This window comes from Lonchura striata, chromosome 1 (assembly GCF_050655825.1).
Source record: "Lonchura striata isolate lonStrDom1 chromosome 1, ASM5065582v1, whole genome shotgun sequence".
Classification (NCBI taxonomy): Eukaryota; Metazoa; Chordata; class Aves; order Passeriformes; family Estrildidae; genus Lonchura; species Lonchura striata.
The window spans coordinates 74,810,219-74,835,127 of NC_140703.1; the positions used below are offsets into that span (position 1 = coordinate 74,810,219).

The window sequence follows — 24,909 nt, forward strand, 5'->3', positions numbered from 1 at the left end:
GGATCTGTTTGGAGGCCAGTCACTAGTGATGCCCTCCAAGGTTCAATACTGGACCCAGTACTGTTTAACTTATACATCAATTACTCAGATGAAGAAACAGGGACCTCATCAAGCTCACTAACAAAATAAAGCTGATGATGGATGAGTGGATGATACTCCAGAGAGCTGTGCAGCCCTTCAGAAGAAACTTGACAGGTTGGAGAGATGGGCAGAAATAAATCATCTGGAATTCCGCAAAGGCAAATGCAGTATCCTGCACCTAAGGAGGAATAATCCCCTGCACCAGCACAGGCTGGGGGCCAACCTGCTAAAAAGCAGCTCTTCAGAGAAGGATCTGGGGTTCCTTGTGGACAAGCTGTCCATGAGCCAGCAGTGTGACCTTGGGGCCAGAAAGGCCAATAGAGTTCTGGAGTGCTTTAGGAAGAACTTTGCTGGCAGGGAGGTGATCCTGCCCCTCTACTCAGCCCCAGAAATGTAACATCTGCAGTGATGTATGCAGTGCTGGGCTCCTCAGTACAAGAGAGACAGGGAGCTCCTGGAGCATATCACAGAAAGGATTAATGGTCTGGAACATATCTCTTAAGGCTGAGAGCTGGACCTGTTCAGGCTCAAGAAGACTGAGAGGGGATTTATAGACATTGATGTCTATAAATATCTGAAGAGAATCTAGGCTCTTCTTGGTAGTTCCAAGCAAGAGAATGCAATGCACAGAAACTGATGCACAGGAAGTTCCACCTGAACATGAGGAAGAACTTCTACAATGTGCAAGTGATCACCCACTGGAACAGAATATCCAGAGAGGTTATGGAGTCCTCCCTCATGAAGAGATTCAAGAGCTGGATGCAATCCTATGCCAAGTGCTCTAGGATGACTCTGCTGGAGCAGGGAGATTTGATCTGATGACCCACTGTGGTATCTTCCAACCTGACACAGTTTGTGATTCTGTGTTAGAGTGTTGCTGGCAACTGCCATGTCATCTCTATAAATATCCTTTACCCTGTCTGGGGAAAGAAATATAGAAGCATTTTTATGGCAATCATCTTATTTAAGCTTAATAAAATAAATAGGGTTATGATCAATTATATGGCAAACTGAACATGTGAGTGGTGAAACTGAAAACTTTCTAAGCAAGTGCATCACTGAAAGCTTAGTAGTGTACACATTTTTTGAAGAGTTACAAAAAGTCACAACTTTCATCAAAAGCAAAATCCATGGGGTAATTTAAGAATCTAGTTTTGTCCTTAACAGGACACAGGAAATCTTGACAAGACTTGGTTCTTTTAAGAAGAATCTGAAGATACTACTAAGCCTCCAAATGGATATCTGTTCATCTGTACAAATACTTCTAGGCATGTAGTGCCTTTTAGGCAAAGAACTGGCCATTTTTTTTCCTGACAAAAAAGCCAACTAGATACACACTAGTGGGGGGAGGAGGGGGAAGATCACTGAGAAATATAAGGAAATTAACTGGATATATCTGATTGTGTGAACTCTGGTGAGTAAAGCCCCTGAAAGATTTATATTTGCTTTCAGTTTGACTGTTTCAGTCAAGGCATTATGATCAGCAGATTCTTGTTCTAGAGACTAGACAAAGGTAGAGTATAGCCCACAGGCAAATGCTTCCCAGAAAACTGTCAGGAAATGATCTTTCGTACTGACTGGCTATCAGTCATCGGAAGAGCTGCATATATTCCCTCATACAGCAGCTGTTGTGAAAATCCCATCCCCATGAACATTTTTCACAGTACAGGAATGGTTATAACCAGTTTATACAACCTTACTGCTGGGGAATTCATCAAACAAAAACCGAACTTGCCAAGCATTAGCTTAAATTTCACATCCATGCTAATTTAAAAAACATTTTATTGGAAAAACAGCATGACATTCACGTCTGCTACCCTGGGTCTTCAGATTAGAGTGTTGCCTAAACCTGATTAAAAATGGCATCCAGCATGATAAATTCCTGCTGTTTGTTTGTGTCTTCATAAAACAAGCTTATTCAAAAGGGTATAGACATTGTCTCTTATTTGCAACTGAGAAGCAACTTGATTAGTGCACAGTATGAGTAATACTTGCTGCTTTATCTTAGAAAATTATCTTCTATGGTATACAGCTGGACAAAAATAATTGTCAACAAATGGTTGACCAGACTCAAGAGAAACTATCTCTGTCTTTCCATGGTAAGATCTATCTTGGAGCAAACATACAGCAGAGTGTTGTGCCTTTATAATCCTCTCCATTCCCATCTAATATGCTCAGGGATGCAGATTTTGGCAGATGAAAGTAGGATCATCTCAATGTACAGGTTTTCCTTGATGCTATTCTTCATCAGGATCACTACAAACTCAGCTTGAAATTCAGCATTTCAAGAAATTTGGAATATGAACCCATCCCTGTTAAAATGTATCTCCTTTTCTAGTAACAGAAGAGAGTCTCTTTCTCATTATTTCCCATTTCTTTTGCACCATGCAATAAGGTTTGTTTTTCCATTTCACCTTGCCCTCAAATCCCTGCTGCTTGATACGTCTTGAATTTTGTCTTCTAATGGGTTCAGGCTGTATTTACCTCCAGAAACTTCATGTGTTTCAGTTTTAAATACTTTTCAAGTAGTCTTTTTTTTTTACCCCTACATACACATGTTCCTGTGATGTTGCCTTTTGTATATGGCAGTCAAAAATGGTAGCCCTGCAAGAGAAGCAAAGGAAGACAGGGTATGCTTGTCTTGTGAGTGGGAAAGGTGAGTGACTTCTACCCCCAAGCAGTCATGTGAACATAAACCTGAGTGTCATGCTATCACTCCTTTCTCTCCACGCATGGATAGCTACTTTACCACTCACCAGCTACCTTGCATATTCCCTAATACCGCAATTTTTAATGAGCACAAACATTACACTCAATCTACTGCCTCTGATACTTTTGCCTGACAGATTGAATGCTTTTCATTTCAGTAAAAATTAAAATACAGTATGGAAGAAGAAATAAATTGATAACCTCCAAGATCCATACCCACGCTGAGAGAGAGATAGACTCAGCACTTTTGAGCATTTGTGGAAATATATCTTGCAAGTCTTCTCTCTAGCCCTAATGAGGAATTGTGGTATTAATTATAAAGAAAACATATCATTTCTATAAATTATTCTGCTTATTATTCACTTTTGGGTTGGATAAAACTGTTTTATTCATAGGGCTTCTGTGATATTTTGCTTCTTTTCAGGTGTGTATGAAGAAGTTAACACAGAAGGCACTAAAGAAGTATTGAAATACACTTTGAAATCCAGTCAGTCCAGATCTCCAGTCTTGTTTACCAATCCAAACAGTATTTTAATATATAGGCAGAAAGACTTATAAAATATATAATATGAACTAATTAAAATATAGTGATTAAAAATTAGATTACTCTTAAAAAAAATTAAGTAGTTGTGGAAAGAGGAAGGGGGGGGCAAAAGTAAAGAATACTGGAAAGTGAAAAAAATTTCAGTCACCAGTCTTGACTTCCCCCACGCAGTACAGGCTAAGGAGATATAAAAAAGAAGAATTAGCAGACTGGAAATTTATACAGCAATATGCAGTTAAAACAGTATGGAAATTACAGAGGGAGGTGCAGTTGCTACTCCCTGGAGGGAATGCCATCAGCATGCCCAACTTCCCACGCACAATATGAGAGGCACTAACTGGAAGGTGGAGCAGAATGGAGACACTACCACTAGGTTCTGTTGAAATCCTTGCAAGGGAGGGAACTCAGTGATGTCTCGTAGCTGATAAGTCATAAATCAGCTTTCAACAGAGGGAGAAAACAAATGTCCTGCTGTTGAACCAGCAACCATGGTGAAGCCAGAGATACAATACTGACACTCAAAGTTACCTACCTCCAAGGTAGGACCACCCCTCATTGTCAAATGCTTTGAATTTTTCTGTATTATCTCCGCACTTTTATCTCTATAGTAATCAGCCGGTTTACAATCTGGTTTACAATTTAGAACAGCGTTTGTCTTACTGTTAAGCATCTAAAGCTGCATAGGAAGTGTCTGTAGGAACATCACTCATGATGAGTAATGATTGTCATGTATGTCTCTTATTCCATCTATTAAACGATTACTTCGCACACATCACTGGAATGGCAATCAAGATAAACAACAAATACCTTAGTGTTATTTGAAAAAAAAAAGGGAAATAAACCTTATTTTAAATATTTATTTATTTTCATTTTGCAGATGTAGCTCACCTAAATTTAGACATCTGTGATGGAAACACCTGAGACAGCTGGCTAGGTGTTTACTGACAGTGGATGGATGGACACTTTACAATGTAGTTCATGATGTTTTCAGATGTCTATTTAAGATTTCATGTTATGTCTTAAAACTGCATATTTCTATCCATCTCTGTATAAAGGATACTTAGAGTGATTATCTCAGACCAAAGCCTGAAACTTACTTGCATATCACCCACCTTCCCTGCAGTCATTGTAAATGTATGTAAACTCAAAACCTGCTCAACAGCAAGCAACAAAAAATTGGGGTTTTGGGTTTTTTTTTTGTTTGTTTGTTGTGGTTTTTTATTTTTTTTAGTAGACAAGTACCCTTAAAAATATTTGAGTACTCTGTTCTCCATAGTAAAAATCTCAGACTGTTAAGAGAAGTCTTAGAGAACAGGAATATTGGATGAAGCTATAAAAGACAACAAATAACTGATACAATTCTGAAAAAGACCTCCTTTCAGCCACTGAGCAATGCTGAAACCAAGTTATGGTGGTAAAAAGATTGAGCTTCAGAGGAACACTATCTGTCATAAGTACATTCGTGGAATTTGGGCTAAATTTCTTATATCAAACTATGCAATGCCTTTAAAAATGTGAAAAAAAAAAGTTTGCTAGAGTCTGTTAGAAGCTTACTATTGGATAATCACATGGGTAAATAAATACATTATATTGATAGGACTTTGTGTGTCATTTTAAATGAAAATAGTGTGTTGTGTATTGCAGACAAGAGTGTTCTTAAGCATTATGTCCCTCTTTTTTTCTCTGAATGACCTATGCAATCTAAGTATATAATTAAGACTGTTGAGTTCTTCTGAATCAATAAACTCTGTATTCTATGTGAAAAATTTAAAGCATCAAATGCTGAGAAGGAAGAGTGAAAAAATAATACAACCTAAATTATAGATTGAAATATTTAATGATGGAAAATGTTACTTTTGGAGATTTTAAGGAGTTTTCACACATCCTTGGTTAATTTTTTTTATACCAGTTTACCAGTACACGTTATCACACAGATCCCAGATCTCCTCAATTCTAAATTACATGAAAGCAATATATTTTCAGTAATAATATAGCAAAAAGGAAAAAATTGGACCACATTCTGAAAAAGAAACCTGTTACAAAAATCACATCTTTGAAATTACTTTGAAATTACCTGAATGCTATGTCTGTACAGAGAGGAGAGAATAAACAGGTTTGCTCCAGCTTTGAACTGGGAGACTTCTGATGTTGCTTATTTCCCGCTCCTTTCCTCCTACCCTTCAACCTATCTTGACATTCTTTCTTAAAAACAGAAAGAGAGCAACTCTACTTCTGAACTTTCACCTTTACAACTTTACACCAAGTTCCCTCTCTTAGTATATCTAAAATGCTCAGTACATGTTTTTAAATCAAATAAAATAGAGTATGCTTAGCCTAAAATTCTGTATTATGTACTGTGGTGTTTTTATTTATTATCTTATTTTTATATTACTATCCAGCTTGCTGTTTTTCAATCTATATTCTGGGAATTTGCAAGGGTCTAATGTACTAATATGTGAAAGACAACCAGGCAAAAAAGATACAGTGTTATGAGAAAGGCAGCATAAAGGAGACTATTTAAAGGTACCACATTCCAAAATTAAATGAGGGATTCTATGATCAAAAAATTTTGTAGAGGTAATGGAGGTACAGAGAGAGGAGGGAAAGCAGGGAGGAAGGGAGGAAGGAGTTTAACAATTGGTATATTAGGTATATTCCTAATATACCAATCTAGGAAGTCAGAAGATATGTGTAACTCTATTTATACTTCTTTCTCATTTACCTTGTATATACTAGTTTGACTGCAAATTTTGAGCTGTAAAAGTCAGAAAAAATGCCCATACCACATACAGCAGTACAAAATTACTTGGATTCCTTGGTTCTGTTGAGGTAATGTATCTGTAGAGCTCAGAGGAGGGCAGCTCTAGTTCTGGGGATATTTGACTTAACTAATTAGTTCAGGTCAAATACCATGTGCTCTGTCATTATGTTATAAGGATATCACTGGTTTTGCTTATTTTGGTTCTATAATACAAATTATTTCAGAAAAAAGAAACCAGCATAGCCTCTTTGTGTAGCACTATAATGGCATAAAAATACAGCAAACTCTAAGGAAAAATTAGTTATCCCTGGTAGTACAATAGATCTGATTTATATGCTACATCATGCAATGGAGAAAATAAAGGAAAACCTCTGCAAATACTAATAAATTGAAAATGGAAAAGCAGTTTCCAGCCTTTAAAAAGCTACTATTTTTGTGATTATATTGCTGGAAAAGTTCTGTAGAATATATTTATCTGATGCCAACAAGTATTCTCCCAAATAGTCATCTGGTAAGTGTTGAGGATTTAACATAGGATAAGGAACTATTCTTAAAAGTATTGCTGCCATGTGGCTACCTTTTGTTGCAGAGTAAGGAAATTTAATAATGGGCTGTTTGAGGAGTTTGACCTTAGGCTAGGAAGTTGAAGAACTTTATTTTTATAGATGAAAGAGGAGTAATTTCTTTGCAAGAAATCCTAGTGGAGATGATAATTTTTTCCTAAGTTTATGACTGTGTCATGCAGAGGTCATTCAGATAAGCTCCTCCTAACTAGTTACTAGTAGCATGTTTTTTCTCATCCTGCTTTTGCTGCCTCTTAACCTTATTCAGGTCAGCTTCTTCCTCTCTTGTTTGCATTCTATTTCTGAAGTTAGCTGTTGTGACTTTGTCATTATTCTTTCAATAAAGTTTTCCCTTTTGATAAGCGAAGGGAAAAGGAGGGGGAATACATAGGTGGCACAGTAGAGCACTTGTGCCTCCATGCAAGGACAAAACCTTGTAGGAACAACAGTAAGAAAAAAGAGGAAAGTTTCCCACAGTTTATTTTGCTTTGAATCTCTCTCATAAGATTTGAGAGAGCTGTATTGTTCCCTCCACCCAATTTTTGCAGAAAGAGTTGAAATAGGAATACATAAAGCCCATGTAATTAACAGGGAAAAATCATATCAAATTTGTACGCTTAAAATGTCATAGTGACCATGGCCAAGTGTATTATCTGGATTTCAGTACATGATTGCTCACCAACTTACAATACTCCATCTCCAAGGTGACAGTGTATGTGCATATGATTGTGGGTGTATTACACTTTCCTTCCATCTAGTATGAAGAAAAGCAGTCAATCTGTAAAGACAAACACTTCCTTATTTTTTCATGTGTGGGAAGTGGGCAAACTAGAACATCATGTTCCCTTGGCAAATCTATGTAAATAGAAGTGAAATGCCTTTGGAACAGCTAAAAAAATAAATTAAAAATAATAAAAAGAGAGAAAGAACAAGAAGCAGAAATCACTTCTTTGGCTCTGTTTTGAATCAGGCTTGGCATTCAGAGAAGACGCTGGGGCAGCTGCTACAGGAAACTAGGCAGGAACAGTTAAAGTATTGTATAAAAAAAGAAGAAAATAACTTCTAGTTAAAAAATGCAAAGCCATAGACATTGGTAATATACATGGAAATGTGCTTGGCAGTAGCTGCAGAACCAGGGAGAGAATGCAGATGGTTAAATGGCAGCGTTAGCAGCATCTTCTCCCACTATGCTGTCTAGGGCAAAGCACATCCCTGAGATTCGTGCCTGGTACCCATATTGTCAAGGGAGTTCATGTTCTGAGGTCACCAATGTAGCTTGAACTGAATAGCAATGTTACCTTTCATGGGAATAGATATAGCAGTTATGTAAGTAACATAGACACAAAAAAAGTCTAATTATTAAATGGATATTAAATTTGCATTATTTTTATAGTTCATAGACATATATAGCAAAAAATTTCTTTCCACTAACTATTCAGGAGAGCCAAAGGTGAAAAATTCACAGGCTTCTGCAATTTATATAGGTGTTGCTCAAGTAAAATGTTGTGAAGTCATTAACTAAATAAGTCTTACTACATGTCCTTTCAGATGCAGCTACGCTGGAGGATGTGTGGAAAATACTAAGCAGTTACAGCTAAAGTGATAATTTCCTAGACTGTTCTGGAAAAGGTTCAAATCAAATTGCTTGGTGCTTTGACATCAAAATTTAATATTGAAGTTCTAAATAAGTCTACAATGTATGTGAAATTCATTCACACAAAAAGTGACTTAATTGTAAAATATCCCAGTAATTATAAATTAATATATCAATTGAACACTATTATGAAAATGGGAAGAACATTTCTCACAGTAAGAAAAAAGGCACAGTTCAAAGGGCTGTACTAACCTGTGTAAGCATCAACCCACTGCATAGTACAACATTCAGCAAAGCATAAAAGACCGGAGATTATAAAAATGCACATTTCTCACAGAAATTACAGAAAAGGAGTAACTCAGGATCCAAAAAGATTTGTTAGGTACACCGTGGGAGTTAAGCTGAAATCAGGCATATAAAATTCCTCAAAATCTTACTTTGATTTTTCATTTCTCTTGAGATCATATTGCAGTAGTCACTTCTGAAGGCATATCACTGTAGTAACCTGAAATTCCCTTGAACACCTAGGGTAAGATTCATACCCCTTGACTTTAATGTCTGAAAATTAAGCACCGAGATTAAGTAAAAATGTTTCATTACCTAATCAATAAAGACATATAGGTGCCTTCAGAACATGATTCATTCCACCCTAAAATGAGATTCAGTATTAAACAGCAAGAACTAGATGTTGCTTCCCATGGAATTCTTTTTAGTATCATATGCTTGTGGTAGGCCAAACACCATTGCTCAGTTGGACATGAAAAGCCTACCCATGTGTGTCATCTCCTTTACATGATCATGTCATTTGTTGAAAAAATTAAAGTATTATGCTGTCATCTAGTGAGACATAATCCATCAACAAAATTTTCAGAAACTTTTCTGTTTAGTTTATCAGTATAAATGCACACAGACAAAACCACACATAGCCCTTCACATACAATTAATTTATCTATAATTACAGAGTTGCAGTAGTAGCTGGGAGTTCAGTCACAATTATATGATTAGAAGTAGAGGTTGCATGGACACATCAGTTAATTTTAAGTGTTGGAAGAGCTCTCTCATAAGGTTTTGTTTCTGTTTACCTTGCCTAATATTCTCAAGACTGTTCTCTCGAGCAAGCAACCTCCTCCCATCTCTCTGCCCTTAGATATTATCTAAGTTAGAAGACTCTTGGTATAATACAACTTTTGGCTTCTCATTTTACTCTGATTTTTAGATTCAGCACTACATCAGCTTGTCACTTATTGATACCCTTGAGAAATACCAGCCCTTTGGCTCCTTACCTTATTGGTCAGCCAGCTCTTGGAAAGACCTCACATAAAGTTTTTACAATTTAGTGTTTCATTGCAGATTAACACTTTTATGTTCTTCAGCTTTTTATTCTGTCAAGGATTTCTTATACCAAAGGAAAATGGTAATTTCCCTAGGATTTTGTTTACTGATTTTTATGACACATCACTTTAGCATTATAATGCTAAAGTTATTTTCTATAGTGACCAAAAGAAGGGATAACCTAGCAGATGATTGTGCTTGCTTTCACCATCTGACTACGTATTAACACCTGATTTGTGTCTTTTATCAAGAGAATTTGTCTCAGAACTGTGAAAACTGACATCATCACACTTGTAACTGTGCTACTGGCACCTTCAAAGAGCAATACAGAAGAAAGCTGAAGGATGGCTAAATCAAACAGGAACCAACAAATCAGTATTACTGGGTAGGTGCAGCTTTACTGAAGCCGAACATAATGAAATGGCTGAAATATTTTGAAATATATAGAGGTTACCAATCAAATTAGAATGTACTGGGCAGATCAAATAATTCCACTGCTGAGCTGTCTAAATAGCATCCTGTTTGGCTACTTCTGGTTAGAGGAAATTATCAGGAGGTCCCAGGCTGTAGGTCTCAATTTGATATAGGAAAGGAGAGATTAAGATGCATCATATGGACTCCTTATTACCATGGATACCTGCAACATCACTTTTGAGTTAATCTTAAAGCAGAGTGAAGTATCTTGTAAAATAATGCACTCAGGTCAATGACTTGGCTGAGTTTTAATTGCCAGGGCATGCTTTAGGAAAATATTACAGTTTATCATCTGCAACTAGCTCAAATTCATGGGACTCAGCCCCTGAGCAGCATATGTGTGCATAGTAGCCCCACTTGTCAACATCTGTCATGTGTGGTGGGGCATTCATCATGCGTGTGCCTGTGGTTCTGTATGTACCAGATGTATGCAAAGATTCGCCCCAAGGAATGTAGCTCATATCAGGCTTTTTGGAAATTTTGTTGTACGTTTGTGATGTTGGTTTCTGCTTCTTTAACAGATGGTAACTAAGCTGTGGCACAGCTGAACTTGCATATGTCTCCTGTTCCTTATTGAAGCTCTTAACTTGTCAGGCCTCTGTAATTGCTTTCTCAAGCATTTGACACATGTGTGTCAAGGTACTGACTTTTTGACATGCAATAATCTGTGATTCCATAAACTATAAGATCCTGTATCTTCAGAATTGTCCTGAAGTCTGCAAATGAAGGTGGCAAGCTCGGCTATGATTTAAAGCATGGAAGAAAATTTTCCACTTATTTACACTCTGTATAAATCAGTCAGAAATCTAAAGAAACAAAAGAAGGAATAAACAAGATTAAGAGATATTAGGAAGGGATAAAGTAACCAAACTCACCAAAACCAGAATCTTATTATTATTTTTTTACCTGAGACATCTTGGTGAAAATATAACTTGATATACTCAGTTTGCAATTCCACCAGATACAGAAGAGTTATTTTCTAATTTTTCTTCTGATTTTCCTAAAATAGAAAAAAAATAATAGTCTTAATCTTGTCATTATCAGTCTTCTATGTAAATTGCCTTGGAATGTATATCTCTGTTGAGAAGTCATTTGTGGTCATTGATATCCATTGCTTCCTCAAAAATAAAGTTAAACATTTTAAAAATCATGTTAAACAGTGTTTTCAGGGTTTTTCATGATCCCACTTTGCCAGAAAATTTAGATTTATTGCATTATTCAAGCAAAAGATAAGTATACAGCTCTGATCTGCAGTGTGCTTAATTCATTCTCAGCAATCCAGTCATATTAAGATGAACATTTCCTTAACAAATAAAAAAAAGGATAGCAACTTAATGACACATTTACTTACACTTTAATAAATTGTATTACTTACAAGCTCCAAATACTACAATTTTGTGGGACTTCATTTCCTTTCTCACATTGATTAGTGCAGAAGTATTGACTAAGGAAGTCAATCAAGAGCTGATTTTTTAAATAAAGATTTTAATATGCAAATAAAAAATAGTATTTTTTAAAATTACGTAAATAAAGTATGTACATTAAATTCGTGGTAATAGGGACATCAGAATATGTAGGCTTCCAAGTAATATACTTTTTTTACTGCTGAGTGGAAGAGATTTTTTCCAGGTAGCTGATCATGCAGAAGCAGAGTAGTGAAGAAATTTTATCCTTTTATCTTTATAGTCAATCACTAGAAAAAAAAGTTAAAAAGAAAGGATAACCCTTTCTTTCCATAACCCCTCCTGTACCAGTGTAATACCAGTATACAGTGTCATGAAACATACTTAGACTGGTTCCCAGAGGTTCCTAAAATATTTTGTCAAAGTTTCTGGTCTTTTTGATAGTATTGGTGACAACTGTGAAAGGCTTTGAGGAAGATGGACATGATGAATGTATGTTTATGTGATTTCTTTCCAACTGAGAAATAAGAGAGACATTTGGAATGAATGTGTCTTATGTAAAGACTATTAAAATCCACATGAATTTAACTATTTTGATTCAGATTCAATTTGGAATTGATGTGACAAAATGATGGACTTGACATGGATGTCAAGTTTGCCAAGATGTTCTCTAACCCAGTCCTCTTCAAACAAGGGAAAGTCTTTCTTTATATATTTTCTACGTACATGCCATAACATGTGCAGATATGCCCTCAACCTTTGTTTTCAATCCAAAATGAAAATAACTATTACAAAATTTATGTGGTTAAAGTTTTAAGATTTTTACCAAACTTCTAGAATGTCTTCTTTTAAAAGGACTAAATTTTATTTATTTGATTAATTTTGATACTACATGTTGTATCCCTTCTAAAGCCATGTAGATTTCATGAGATATCAGAGACGTCTCAAGAGAATGTCAGAGATGGTTAAATTTATACAATTTTGGAAGCAACTCTGAGTAAATTTCGTCAAAATGCACAGCTAAAGCTGGAGTTATATATGGGATAATTACTGTATTTCAAAACAGTAACTAATATCATACAGGTCACTAAGGCAGAATTAAAAATATCAGCTCAGCAACATGTAAGTGCAATACAGGAAGTGGTTTTTGTGATTGTGGGCAAAGCATGGTTTGCACAAAATGTATTAACTCCATGATCTAAAACTATCCCTACGGTCTTAGAGTTGCAGATATAAGCTTAACTTGTGAAACTGTTTTTAACTACAACAACGAAAAAGGATTCCAAACACACATTCATTTCTTAAAAATAGCACTAACAAAATAACAGGAGATAAACACAAAATTTAAAAGGAAAAAAAAGGAAAGTAACAATGATTCATACAGATCCAGTGTAGCATAGAATATGTGGATTTTTCTTGGGAGAGGGTGTTACATTTCATATCTGATTTCTGATTTTTCAATATACTAAGTATATCTATCTGTAATTTAAATTTTGTAGCTATCAATGGCTAATTTCAACATTAGATGTGAATTTAAAAAGATAAAAACATTTGTAATTAAATAAATTTTTGATTATTAGTATGTATTTCAAATAAATAGGCTTTCATCATATAATCTCAAGTCACTGAATGGCAAATTCTTTAAAAGTAAAAGCTTTGGAAATCTTGTATTCATCACTTATTGTATTTTAAATGTAGACCACGTGGTCAGGATTAAAAAACCCAAACAAACACATTCGTGAAATACCAGGAGAATTTTCAAATGCAAAATTGAGATAAATCCATTTTGGTTTAATAAATAATTATATATATCACATAACTATCATGAAGCAATCCGAATACATGAAAATAAGTCACTAATTGAAACCTTTGTGACAGGCAATAGAATGAATGGGTGAATGGCAGTATGTGAATTAATAACTGGTGCTTTGTTTTTACTTTCATATAATTACAAAGTTCAGTAATTTTGAATGCCAAGTTTGCATTAAGTTCTAATGCAAACACACAAGTATTTGTATTAGAACTAAACAAAAATCAGAATAGAATACGTCCATGAAATACCTGTTTAAAACTGGTAAATTAAAATATACTGATGCTCTTGTTATAAATGAAAATTTGTTCAGCCAAATTAAAATTAAAATAATGAAATATTTATTTTGCAATCAAATTCTATCTAGCCAGCCACAAGGAAAGAACAGAGCCGAGCCCGGGGTCGGCCCTGGGTGTGCAACAAAGAGGTCAGCCTCAGCAGAGGTTTTCCTCTATGCCCACACACCTCCATCCTGTCACAAGAAGTTTTTATAGGAAAAATTCCACCTGAGGCTAAGATTTCAGCAGTCAGTCTTTTCTTCCATTCAAAGTCCATAGGTTAATAAGATTTTCTTTTTTTGGAGATGAAGAAGAACAATTCAGTGTCAGGAGTTGGTGAATCCCTTGATGAAGTTTACGGGGACGCTGCATTCACATATATCTGCCCAAGGATTTCCATTATATCCATCTCGGGTCGCTCACGCGACAATCAGCTCCTGGGGTCTTCTGTATCTCTGCAGAAATGGCCCATCTCCTGCCAAGCCACATCCTTTTACGTGTAAATCGGGTTTCAACGTACACCAGGTTTTGCCTGTGAGGGTAAGGGGGACTCCTAATACAAACATGTATACTCCAACAAATATTCAATATCACATATATCACATATATAGAAATAGTGCGGATTATATCTACTACACATAACACTCTGATTTTGAAATTAGAAAATGTTTTTTAACTAGCCCTTTTTATTATAACTAGAAAAATATTAAATTAAAATGGAGAAGACCATGCACTCAATAGACTTTAAAGAATTTGCAGCTTACACCCAGTCTGTGGTGATTGTGACTGAGAGAAGCTGAGATGAGAATGATATACACAGAAGAGAAACTCGTTGCCAAAAAAGTCTTGGTGCAATTTCTCTTTAAGCATATATAGGTCTTACTGTGTGTCAGGGTGAGGTGTCTTCAGGGCTCACCCTTACCTATGATGATTTGGCTGAAGCCAGAAATCTCAACAGTTTTTTGTAGCTTTTTAGCAATATTTCAGGCTCCATGAGACAATAGACTCCATCCTTCTGATGAGAATGATCTAACAAATTATTGTAAATTATTATAGTCCTCCAGTTCATGCAAAAATGATGTTGTGACCACGTTTCCTATATCTTGCTTTCCTTTCCTTCATTTATGGAGAGACAGTCGATAAACAGTATCTATTAGGAATTACTGCACGAAATAAAATTACACTAAATAACTCAGTAACAGCTTGCTGGGTACCATTAGGAAATTATTATGCCTTTTTTACAAGTTTATTTCCTCGTCTCCACAGTAAAAGCTCATTGTTTACTTTGTGGTCTGCAATTAGGTGGCAGAGGATTGACTGGATCGTGTAACACATTAAGTATCTCTAATAGAAATTCAGGTCAATCAGTATGCCCTCACTTATGATTGAAAAATCTTGTCCTTCACCTTGCTTATGTCTAGGACTTTCAACTATCTTTTTCTTTTGCTAGTTTGTGGTTTGCTGAGTAATGGTACTTAATAAAATGTCATCTGTTGTGACTGACCTGATACAAAACATGTCCCTTCTGCAAATTAAAAAAAACAATTTCCTTCTTTCTATTTCAAGAAAAACAACATTGTATTGAAACCAGACACTTCCTAACACTGTAGTAAATATTGTTCCCACCCTGGTCAGTTCTTGAACTTATGGTTATGAATTAGATATCTATCAAAATATTGGCCATGCAAAATTGAAACCAGATGCTATTTTGATAATAACAACAATATGTGCTAGAAGGGAAATAATTGTAGTTTCCTAATGTGGCAAATTGACCTTGGCAAGGTATCAGATGCCCACTAGGCTGCTTTATCAATCCTCTCCCTTAAAAGAATAGGGGGAGAAAATATGACAAAAGGCTTATGAATCATGATAAGGACAGGGACATTACTTAAAAATTATCATGACAATAAAAATTGACTCAACTTGAGGAAACTTTTTTATTTCATTGCCACTTCACAGTGGCAAATCTTAGAACACCTTCCCCCATCCCTCCCTTCTTCCCAGACTCAGCTGCTCTCCTAAATTCTCCACCTTCTCCCCTCAAGCAGCAGAAGAGGATAAGGTATGGGTATTGCAGACACTTTGTGCCTAACCTTTCTTCTCTCTCTCTCTTCCCCTGTCCAAGCATGGAGTCCCATCCTCCATAAATTTTCCTGACATGATCCTTCCCATGGGATGCAGTTCTTCAAAACTGTTTGGTTCCCTCTTATGGGTGCAGTCCTTCAGAAACATATTGCTCCATCACAGATCCCCCATGGAGTAACAGATCCTGACAGAAAACATGTTCCAGTGTGGGCTACTCTTGAGAGTTTCAACCCTCTATTCACCTGAATTGAGTAAGATGTGCATTAATCATTAGTAACAATATTGTCTTTTATCCTGGAGTTTTCTCAGTTCTGTTTGCAAACGGTTTATGTTTTGAATTAAGTGCCTAGTGACACTGATTTCAACATGATTTTCGTGAAGCGATGGACCTCTTCTATAAATTATTATTATTTTTTTATAAAAAGCAATGAAATACCAGCTGAAGAAATTTTGCAGCTGGCATATTCTTGCATTATCAAGGCTAACCAGCCTCATCACAGGGTAAAAAATGGTAGACTGGCAGTTACAGATCAGTACATTTGCAACCGCTGATGCTGCTCTTAGGCTAAAATTCCTATGCGTATTTTCTTATTACTTCTTTCTAAAAGCACTGCTTCTCAAGCACCTGAAATGCTATCATTTCTGACAAAATTATTCCCTCTCGTTTATGCATAAATAAATATTTTATCTTTTCTTAACTTTTAGAACCTTGGATACTACCATGCAGTAAAAAGTCCATAGTCCATAAAGGTGAAAATTAAATCATATTCGACACCTGCATAGCTGATGACTCCTGGAAGAATATGTACTAAGTTCTCAAAAAATCAAGAACTTGAGTCATCAGAAAATGTCAACAGATTCTTTTCAGAAAAGGTGGTACAGAAAATATTACCTAGGCAGTATTTTTTTTTGAAATGTGTTAATGTTAGGGGTTTCTCATTTACCATTTCTGAATGATTCCTTCTTTCTTATTTCTCTAGCCAATGACATCTTGTTAACACTTATAATGAAGAACTTTCCTTGATTAAGAAAATACTTAGAACTATTTTTATTACAAAACCAAAGTCTATAGTCATAATTTGTCATAACAGTACCTTTTTGATACTACAAGGTCATAGAAGACCATTAATTCTAGTGGCTGGCTAAGCCACAGAGAAATATGCAACAGGCTTATCTCATTGCAGTAGGCATTTTGGATAAAATTCCATCTGGCATATGGTCCCAGCAATTCCCAGCTGGTGCATCATCCATTGCACAGTCTACAGCAGCCCCCTGTGGGTTAACACTGGGCAACATATCAAAAAGCTGCTTCTGGCTTTCTAACAGACACTCAAGTGCTGAATTTCAGCACATCAGAGGCTGTATGAGTAAGACTCAAAAAGTTCAGCATTAATGAGGCAAAAATGTAGTGATAGCAAAGGCACAAAATTATTCATGCTGGCCAGCTGGGAAATTAGACTGATTTATCCTTTATGATCAGAAATTAAATTGATTCTTGAGTAAGTATTAAGGGTAGCAATGGAGAGATTTATAGGGACTTAGTGACAGAAACACCAACCTCATTCTTTGCCACAGCCTTCTCCTTAACACCTTGCTTGGATGAAGATTTTCTACCCACCCATATTGATTTATATTTCTTGTACTTAATTGGTAGTAAAACCAAAGGATTTTTTTACCATTATTGGACATTATGTGCATCATATAGCAGACTAAAGAGCCTTCTTCAAAAAATTTTACTAGACAAAATGGAAGTAGTAAAATCCCAAACATGACGATTTAACTAGGTATGTTAAAGTAATTCATGTCTCTTTCAGTTTGAATGAAAATATAACACTTTATGAATATAGACACCTGCAGTGGGCATTTTAATTGATTCTTATATGGGTTTGTGTGATTATAATACATCTCATACTTTTTCTTTCATTAGAAAAATAAAATTGAGGCCCTTTGCCTGACAGAATTCTTACTTTCTGTAGATTTCTAAAACTATAGTAATCAAAAGAGGGAAAATAAGCTCTTTGTGTTTACCTAAACTAAAAATTTTGTGCCCCCAAAGTATAAATATGAATTTGTGGCCCACTGAAATGATTGTTTAACTTACTGTAATTGCTAATTTCAGAATAGAAGATATCTATCTGTGAATGGATATTTTTCAATGAAAAATACTAAGACATTAGAACCTAAGAAAGCTCTGCTACCTGGAATGCATATTTAGGAGAGAACCATGTGACAGACTTTATAGTTGAAAAATTTTATTCTTAAATAAACTTTTACATTTTTCATTAATGTCAATTACATTTATTATTATATGAATTATTACTATGTGATAAGTTTGACTTAGGGAATTGTCTGGATGCATAAGACCAAGAAAATTTTATCATTAACAAGAGTGAACTTTTAATGTTAAACTTGTGGGTATAGAAGAGAATACATGTCATTCTACACTAAAAATATTTCACATGAAGGCAAAATAAGAATTAAATTTAAGAGTTCTCAACAAAATATCAACCACTTCTTAGCAGATCCATCTTTATGCTTTTATTATATACCTCAAAATTCAATATAGGAAAAGGAATAAATTTTTTTGAGGGGTTGAGATGGCTGGAGTGAAAAAAACAAGAACTTATGATGCCCCTGTTTAAAAGATTCTTCAACAGAAGGTGGGTCTTTGATTACTGTTGATTTTTGAGGATTGTTTTTATGTCACATGGTCATATTCCCTCTTAATATTCTGGATAGACTACATGTGTTATTTTCCATCAAGTTGCATACAGATCTAAAAATGTCATAGATGTAAAGAATAAATTTGATTTCAGTTACTGCTAAATGCTCATAGCAATTCCCATTCCAAATTCAGTATCTACAGTTTCGTCCTCTACCACCATGAAGAACACAGCCCATACCACTCACTGTGCCATACTGTCTCCCCACTTTTGGTCACCCATCTACAAGCCAGCTATATTTTTTCATCTATTTAAAATTGCAATCCAAATGATGCCTGAGATAATAAAAAAAATAAAGCCTGGTAAGAGCTGTCCAAAGTATGTGACTTATAAATTTAAACTCAGCCTGTGGCTAGTTAGCCAACCACATTTACCTCTAGAGAAGGTAACTATAAAAAAACAGGACTATTCCTGCTCTGACTTAAAAAAAACCGCTGTGTAAGACTGAACTCCACCATTAACACAGACTTACTCACATGTCTGTGAGTGGATGTTAATATCAAATATTTCAAGAACTCTTTTTTCCTGTTCACTATATACTAGAATATGAATATATGTTCTGACTAATGTAGAAAGGATTCCAAAAGTTGCTTAGTTGTCATGGGAAGTTGTTAATTTTTTAAGACAAACCCACATTTAACTTACTTGCACACAAAATGTCTACAACATTTGTTTTACTATTAGATATTATTGATAGTATCAGGATAACACTGCAGAAGTGTAAACCTGTCAAAATTGAAGCCACATGAAGTCTCCACAAGAAATCTGGCACTAACTCTTCATCTCTGCAGGGGAAAAAAACCCAAACTTGTTATCATCCATTTCTAATTTCTTGTTCTGCCACAAAACATCTTATTTTTTTTCTAAGCTGTGATCCTGCTTTTTGTCTGGATGTGAGAATGAACCACATGCAGGCACAGTGGGTTGTAGGCCTGGTGTGTCCCACCTGGTGGGACAGGAGGTTGCTGGAAGGGTGAGCTGGAGGGTGCTGGGAGCAGCTGTAGCAAAGCATGGGCTGCATCTCTTGTGCCAGAGACACGCTTCACATGCCTCTGTACTCAGCCTGGGGATGCACAGCTTCTCTCAAGTGACCCCAGGATTTTTCTCACTCTTTTCCAATTCCTGATGAAAGTCAACTAATTTTTTAATGTTGTTTTACTCCTTATTTTCAATATTCTTATTGCCACACACAGTTAATACTGAATAAGAAAGAAACAAAAACTATTTGGATAGAAAAATATTGTAATGATTCTACTTATCAGATTAGAAGACTTTGTATAAAATGAAATTTAGTTTTGTTAATTTCTTAGGAAAGCAACCTTTGCATCTGCAGAAAGGAATTTAATTTCTTCTTATCCACATTCAATATGCAATTTTAAGGTTTCTGTTTATGTCAACAAGCCTTGAAATCCAATTTCTTTGTCTTAGATTTTTTTTCATTGCCTTTAAAGCCTGCACATACTTCCTGAAGATTCATTGTGGGTGTAAGTGGCAGACTGTATTTCTAACCAAACACATTCCCACTGGAAAAAAATATGCTTTTCAATATCTGAGGACTACTTTGCAACCTATTATAGCATTCTTAGACTTTTGATCATGTAGCTTGTTTCTCTAGTACTTTGGCTATATGTGGCTATCTTTTCAAAACAATTCACACAATTCTTTTTCTCTCAGTCTGGTATTCATATAGAGAATGAAATTTGTTTTTAAATTTCACTTCTGGTTTTGGAGAGTTTAAAATTGCCTATTCAGATAAACCAGTCTTATTCATAGGTAATGTCGTTGTCAAGCTGTATTTCATAAGGTGATCCTCTCTCTCAACACTCATATTTAAAGTACTTAGATTGTTTGATGAAAAAACTCTCATGTCTGTACTTCAGAGGTACCATTTGTTTTCAACATGAGGCTTAGTCATTGAAATTCTTATACAGAGTATTGAAGAAATCCAGACAAATTCATATGAAGTATTACTTTTTATGTGCTACATTCAGAACAGCAAGAGGATTAGATCTTGTCATTCTCTTCCTATCCTTTTAAAAATTAGTGAACACTACTACCCTTCACTTATTTACTGATGTAATTTAGAAATACTGCGATTTGCATGCAAAGAGAATTTGTGTGACTTAATTATCCACCTAGGTGAATAACCTAGAAAGATATTTTCTGTTTTAAATATTGTGATTCTGGATTTTAATTGAATAGAGAAAATTATCCAAGTGCTCACTATAATAGCCAGGGCTGATTTATTAATCACAGAATTTTTATACATTAGTCCCTTTTTACTTTGAGAGCTAAATAAATTTTAGTCAGCATGAAATGACAATCTGTAATACAAAATGCTTCCAGCTTGTTTATATGAACAGTAGTCTCCAAAATTTCTTCAAATAAAAGCAAAAACTAAGTTAAATTAGCTCCTTAAAATTAGTCTAAATGAAAACACTGAAATGTAGGTAATTTCTTGTATTTTCTCATTTTATTCCATAACAACAAATGTAGATGGATGAAAAATTATTAGTTTTGCTCAAAAAGGTTGGCAACTCTAAATTAAATAGGACATTTAGATGTCCTATTTAGTTACATTTAGATGCAACTAAATAAAACTGCTCATTTCAGATCAATTATCTCACTATGTTAGTATAAATTTCAGTTCACAAATCAGTTACTTTTTGTCTACTTGTTGACTAACTATTTGTGGTGAACAGAATTGATTGCTCCAAGTGGGGATTAATGAATGAAAAACACTGAACCTAAAATAAAAATATGTATATTTAGATCTCAAAAAATATGCCCTTTTTATACCCAATATCTATCTGTATAAAGAATTGCTGTCAAGTTTTAAATAAATGAATAATTCTATTTCTCTTTGAGAAGTGGTCAGTTTATAGACAACAAAGGCACTCAGTGCAGAGGAAGGACTTGCAAATAAATATTCTGTGTTGTTTCACTGGTTAAAATATTAAGCAAATTCCTGACAAGTCTATGCTTATTGACTCTTGTTGCATAAGATATTACATAGTTATCAGTTGCATTAATTATTTTAATACACCTTTTGCTTGATGAAATGTGACTGTTTCTAATGAAAGTACCTTTTAAGAGTTTTAGGTTGAAGTTGTCTCTCTGTATGAAAATTCTGTCATTGCAAATTTTGGATAGATATGTAATATGTCATTGTATATGACAGATGTTTCCAGCCCTTAACATCTACATAGTTTATTGCTGTTGCTCCAGTATGCCCATGTCTTTCTTATACAGGGGAGTCAAGACCTGCACAATCTACTCCAGATGTGGCCTCAGCAGTGCTAAATAGAGCAGAAGGTTCACCCCCATCAAATTCCTCAAAGTTCTTCTTCCAGTGAATCCCAGTCTAGGTTTGCATTTCTTTGTCCTTAGTGAGCATTGCTCATTCATCTTCAATTTATTGACAACCAGGGCTCTTCTGAGAAGTGATTGGAAGATATGAATTATGTTTAAGGAGTGTAGGAGCACTCATGGAGGCCAAAAATGATCCAGAGCCAAAAATTACATAGTATAGACACCATCAATCTGCCTTAGAAAGTTTTATGCCTGCTGGGAGAAGAGAAATTGTGTTTACAGTCATAAGCTAGTTCATGCCACTTGCCCTCAGAGTCTAAGATAGTTGTTACCCATCCTTTATGTAACATCTCAGGCACTTTCAACATTGTCCTTCCCAGAGAGCTACACCATTGTCTTCTACCTACATCATTTGATACTTGGAAGAAATGCTTGGTTTTCACAGACAGTTGAAGTTTCTGTGAATAGCACAGACAGGTGGTATCAAAGTTTTCCAAGTCTGAGAGAATCAGCAATGCTATCTTTATCATTTAGTACTTTGTATTGACTACTGCAAGGCAGGTAGAGTCTACACTTTGCAATTCAGTGATTAGAGGATGAAAGAAACCCCACTGGCAGTGATACAGACAAAATTGTATATGGGTTGGGGATTTCACAAGTTTTATGGAAAATTATATCTCTTTCTTTAGACAAACTATTCTCATTAAGATTAGAAGGTCTGTTACTTAGATTCTTGTACCAGACATATCTTCCTGGTAAGTGTGAAGATGATAACTTGTCATGAAGTGAATAGTTTTTCAAGCTGTTGTGAAGCCTACATGTGAAGCCACACAGAACGGAAGGGATAATTTCATATGAATGATTCAGACATCATTTCATCAGGAATAAAACTTGTGGACAGGTCATATCTATTCCAGTGGTATTTCCAAGTACATTGTTATGTTTCAGAAATTGCAAGCAAAATATTCTCAACCTTAGCTTCAGCATGGTTCAACAAGAGCTCTTAAATGCTCCTATATTTTCACTGAATGATCAATAAGTGCTTTTATTTAGTATTTAAAAGTGATGCTAAAAAATTAACTTTGTGAGTGCTTCTATATTCTTCTCGAGGTGTAATGTGCCATAATTCCCTGGGGTACACAGGGTACATGTAATCCACAGTACTTTTATCCTGCTTGGTTTCAACAGCTTTACACTGATATTCCCCTGAAGCATTTATTTTGTTTGCTTGCTCCTAAGCCTTGCTGATACTGTAGCAGGTGCATCTCATAAGGCCATTACACTTGAGAGATAACGATAAAAAAAATTGCAGGTACACTAACTGTAGTTTTGCAGAGAGAAATAGAGGTTAACACTTCTCTGAAGTGATCTTTCCAGTCACCATCAAACAAAAACTGTTCTTCTTGGTGGAAATCTTTCTCATAGAAACTTGTAGCCCTTTTGCCAATCTTCCCAAGATTTTTGGGCTAAATTTATTTGTGACTGCATTTAATAATAACAGCATCTCTCAAGAGGCACTATGACAGCTCAGTGGGCATAAAAAGGCAAAATAATTTACAAAGCATTTGTGAATTCACGAACATTTTGTTTTTATAGTTGTATGAAGAAGGAGACAATGAATATTTTGAAAGCACAGGGATTTTCCTGAGATACTTGCTGCTATACAAAGTAATGTAATCTGTTTTAGTGCTTGCAAAGTGGGAGGGAGATGGTCATAACAAAGGAAAAAAACTAAGACATTCTTGCAACATCAAGAATGTCTTTCAACATCAAGAATGTGATGCATATGGGCAAGTTTCTCAAAGTAATACACAAGAATTTTAGGAGTGAACAGCTGGTTGCATATTGTTTTCAATATTTTGTCAGATCACTAGGGACTGGTTTACCTTAATAAGTGTAAATGTCCTTGCTCATTCATTACTGATTGGAAACATCATAATAAGTGACACTGTGATTGTAAACAATTTCATGAAAATGCCAAAACTCTACAAATTTCAGAATTAAAGAGATTTTTTATGTTTCCTTCTTTATTTTAAAAAGCATAACTTACATCAGTGTAATAAGTTGTCTAAGTATTTTCAGAAAAACAGAACTAAAATTGCATAATGTTTTTGTATATCTTTTCATATTTATTTGATTGCTAGTTCAACCTTTACTTGCAATTCATTCTACAGTATTCATTAGAATTAATTACTGATATGTGGGGAAAATATTCACTAAATTGCTTAGAAATTAAATGCAAATTATTATTATGTTAGCATTTATTATACTATATGGGGTGTTTATTAAGTATTCTAAGCTTATTTTATATATACTGTTATATTAGGTCTTATGTCTGTAGATGAAACAGATACCTGCAGTAACTATTTTAAATGTATGACAAAATGGTAATTTCTTAACTGAATACTGAACATTTCATCAGTCAACAGCTATTTTCTACCTAAAATTAATAAATTCAAATAAAATATTTACATTACATACTTATTAATTTTAAATGTTATTTTGAAGTGTTCATGACTGTATAAATTTTACCAAAAAAGGGTTTGATAATGAAACATTGAGATGTTTTAGACTCTGACAAATATCACATATATTTATCCATTTTTTAAATTGCTTTGTGCACTATTGGCTTTGAATAAAGTATCTCATATATGCAGTGTCTTCTACTAATACATCAAGAAATGAGACCCCAAAGAGACTGAAAAATTACAAAACTTTCTGGTAAGAATACAGACATTTACTGGGAACAGAAGAACAGTATACAGAACTGAACTTACAATTTTTATTGTACATTTTCAAGCACCCCACAAATAATAGGCTTTGAAATAAAAAGTGAAATCCTCTGGACAGTAATGCAAAAACACAGCATGTATCCATACACAAACTGAACCAAAAAAATGCAGTTCATCTATGTCCCATTTTTCAGCCTCTTATTTGGAGAGAGCTAATCATCACTCTTATTTCCTTTTTCAATATATTCAAAAATTTTAAATCTTTCACTATCTCCACAATCATTCCATTTATCCTAAATTTAACTTCTGGGTGATAAATTAACTTTAGAACCATATTTAATCAGAATAGCATCAGTTGTATAGCATGTGTAGGGTGAGGCACTTTCCTGCCAAGGACAGCTGTTTGGAAAGAGACAATATCATCTGCGGCATCAAGGAAATATTTAGACTGCAGTCCATCTCGCATTGCCTTTTTGATAACACTTGTGTACTTAAAGGGTTTGTAACT

General features: G+C 35.0%; 1 protein-coding gene across 1 annotated transcript in view; it reads left to right on the forward strand.

The window, feature by feature from the left end:
* Positions 1–2,676: 2,676 nt before the first annotated feature.
* Positions 2,677–24,909, forward strand: part of LOC144246244 (uncharacterized) — a 47,893-nt gene continuing 25,660 nt past the window's right edge. The window contains exons 1-2 of the mRNA XM_085588435.1: positions 2,677–2,737; positions 3,215–3,316. Of these exons, the coding sequence (XP_085444561.1) occupies positions 2,677–2,737; positions 3,215–3,316 (163 nt within the window). The remainder of the gene's footprint in view (positions 2,738–3,214; positions 3,317–24,909) is intronic.